The sequence below is a fragment of the Triticum dicoccoides genome, unplaced genomic scaffold (genome assembly GCF_002162155.2).
Source record: "Triticum dicoccoides isolate Atlit2015 ecotype Zavitan unplaced genomic scaffold, WEW_v2.0 scaffold219564, whole genome shotgun sequence".
NCBI classification, from domain to species: domain Eukaryota; kingdom Viridiplantae; phylum Streptophyta; class Magnoliopsida; order Poales; family Poaceae; genus Triticum; species Triticum dicoccoides.
This window is the reverse complement of record NW_021241507.1, coordinates 1-2763: the sequence shown is the minus strand read 5'-3', so window position 1 is coordinate 2763 and position 2763 is coordinate 1. Positions and strand designations below refer to the sequence as shown.

The 2763-nt window shown below is 43.9% G+C and overlaps 1 protein-coding gene across 1 annotated transcript; it reads right to left on the bottom strand.

Moving 5' to 3' along the window:
* Positions 1-251: 251 nt before the first annotated feature.
* Positions 252-2541, bottom strand: LOC119345257 (the record flags this gene model as incomplete). The annotated part of the gene is made up of 3 exons (XM_037615404.1): positions 252-1301; positions 1381-1833; positions 2359-2541. Coding segments are annotated over 3 exons (1686 nt in total), but the record flags the coding sequence as incomplete, so codon positions are not given.
* Between the last annotated feature and the right edge of the window lie 222 nt (positions 2542-2763).

The following is a 2763-nucleotide window of genomic DNA, read 5'->3' as shown; positions in this document are numbered from 1 at the left end:
AATGAGCTGCAATTCCACCTTCCATGGCCTGCCCGAGCGCCAACATTGCTGGATGCAATCTCCGCCGATGTTGGCGGCGCTCACTGGAATTGCAACAGGAGGCGGTGTGAGCCGCGTGTCGATGGTGAGCTTGGTGAGTTCGTCCATGGCCTCCCCGAGCAGCATGGTCGATGGAACCTAATGTTCCGCTCCGCCCACTACTACTAATCATGACCACATGGCACGGATCAAACATTGCGTGCGTTTGGCGGTTAACATGTTCGCCAAATAGATTTGGCTGAAAAAAATTGGTACACAATTTGCGTACTCTCGAAAAAAAATTGTACCCCCATCACCACAGCTAATGAGTAAACTGGTGCATACCTCTTGTTCTTGAGTAATTTGTGGAGTTCTTTGATGAGCTGCTTTTCGTTCAAGGTTGCTGTATTGGAATCATTGGAAAGTTCATCAATAATGTCTTGCAAAACTTGCTTCTTATCGGGATTCCGACCCACGGAAACAAAAGCCATAGGATGGAATTGGCCTTCAAGCTTGTCATACACTGCCTTTGCCAGAGTTGTCTTGCCCGACCCCCCAGCTCCGTAGATAGAGAATATCCTCAGCTGCTGCTCTGACACTTGAGAGAGCCTCTTGATTAGGTTATCCCTTGGCTCTTCAATGCCAACAAGCTCCTTTGGACGTTGAAATACAACTAAGTTACGAGGATCAATGGTATCGGTAACTGTGGCAGATGCATCATCCACAACATTGTCAACGTTGTACTCTTTACACTTTTTGGCCTCATCCTGAACTTGTTTGCTGATGTGGTGTTTGATCAAGTCACCGATCGGCTGGTGACCCTTGCCCTTCTCCAAGAGGAAGCACATCTCATGTGTGAGTTCCCTGAAGCCACTCGTATTAGACTCAGGCTCGCTTTGCACCAGAAAGCCATCAACGAAATCCTCTAGGTCATATGACATCTCCCTAACATTACTGGCCCAACGCTTGACCAGATCATCGAGGTTGTCCTGCTGCACCTGTGACACCTTGCAGAGTACTAGCTGCATCTTCACTAGCTCTTTAGAGTGTGAGTCGACGTCTTCCTTCACGCTTGTTTCCAGATTGAAATCCTTGAGGAGCTCGCCCAGCTTGTGGAGCAGGCAGCCCATGGCCCCCCTTGTGACATCAATGGCTCGATCACTGACTCTCAGTAGGTAGGTCATGTTTGCAGGTTGAGTGCGTGAAAAGTTCTTTGGTGGGCGGAAATTACGGCGACCTAGTTGTCCTCGGGTGCCATCTTCATAGCTGATAGAATTGATGGCCTAGTACGAAGAAAAATGAAATCGTAAGATTACAAAATAATCTCATTTCAGTTTGCCGGTATTAACTGATGAAGCTCACCTGGCAGGGCTTGACGGAGACTCCCTCGACAAATGGGCACACTGGTCCTCTCCTGCCACTACCCTTCCCATATACAACCATCAAATCCACCTCATCAACCACTTTACCGGCCTCTTCATGGAATATACGTTCAGTGATATCCTCGACTCTAAGACCTTCACTCACTTTTGTGCTTTGCACGGTGAACTTATCAGCATTTCCTGTAACTTCCGGTGCCCTGTCTTGTGGCTGCAATGTTATCTTAACAAGAAACTCGTTCCATTCTGGTGGCACGATGCCTTTGTCTGGCTGTATGGTATACTGTTGGCTCGGTCTTTCAATGTTGAAGGCAAAACAAGCCTTTGTCTTGTTCGTTAGCTTAACTGAGCATGACATCTCCGTGTTAAGCATCAAAGAAAATTGTAGCTCGAGTGGCTCAATACCAAGAATGTCATCATCTAGATAAGTGCTTTCCTGTGGGAAAAGAGCTAGATATGTTATTTGGAAGTATATTTTTTTTCCAGATATAATAAATGAAGGTTAGGCTGCTACAATAGTTCTAAAATACAAATTTGGGGCTACGCTAATCTAGCACACCAAGGTTAAGCCTACCTAACCTGTTAGAAGTAATCTTGATTTAGTTGATTAGTTCTTCTGTACCTAACCTGTCATAAGCCTATCTAGGTTTGTCACACACGCACACGCGCGCGTGCACACACACAGAAGACTGTGTACCATCCTGTGAGACAGAGATAAATAAAGAGGAAACAAAGGTTTATATTGTGCGTGTGTTCACCTGATTTTGATGTGAATGATTTTCTGGCAAAGTCTAACGTGACCAATGTATTTGAAATAAAACCTATGTATTTTAAATAATTGACTGTCTCACACTTTTATTATCTCTCTAATCTGAATTGCGCTGTGTATCACGTTTGATTTGGAATGATGTGTCCAATTCCATAATTTTGATTACAGAATACCTTAAATTAGCTAGCTTACCTGACCAGTGTGCCAATCCGTACTTACGGATTCACTTAGAATGCTCATTATATCACCTATAGAAGGTCTATCTTCCGGTTTCTGTTCCCTGCAGCGTACTGCTATGTTGATGCAACTCGTTACTTGCTGGTATTGTAGTAAAGTTGGTGATTTATTCCACCTGTGTCTCCACCTTCGAAGTACCTACATTTGACAAATGTTTATTATTAATGATAATCCGTAGTATTAACAGTACCATTTTCTAGTTCCAGGCCAACGTTAGACCCGTAGTATGTGTTCGCCTCGACAATGTAAATAAAACCGTCCACCCATGCGGATTATATATGAAAAAAAGATGTTGTTTAAAGTAGATTACATCATTCAGTACAATACTATGCATATTAAATCACGAACAAAAGATGCACG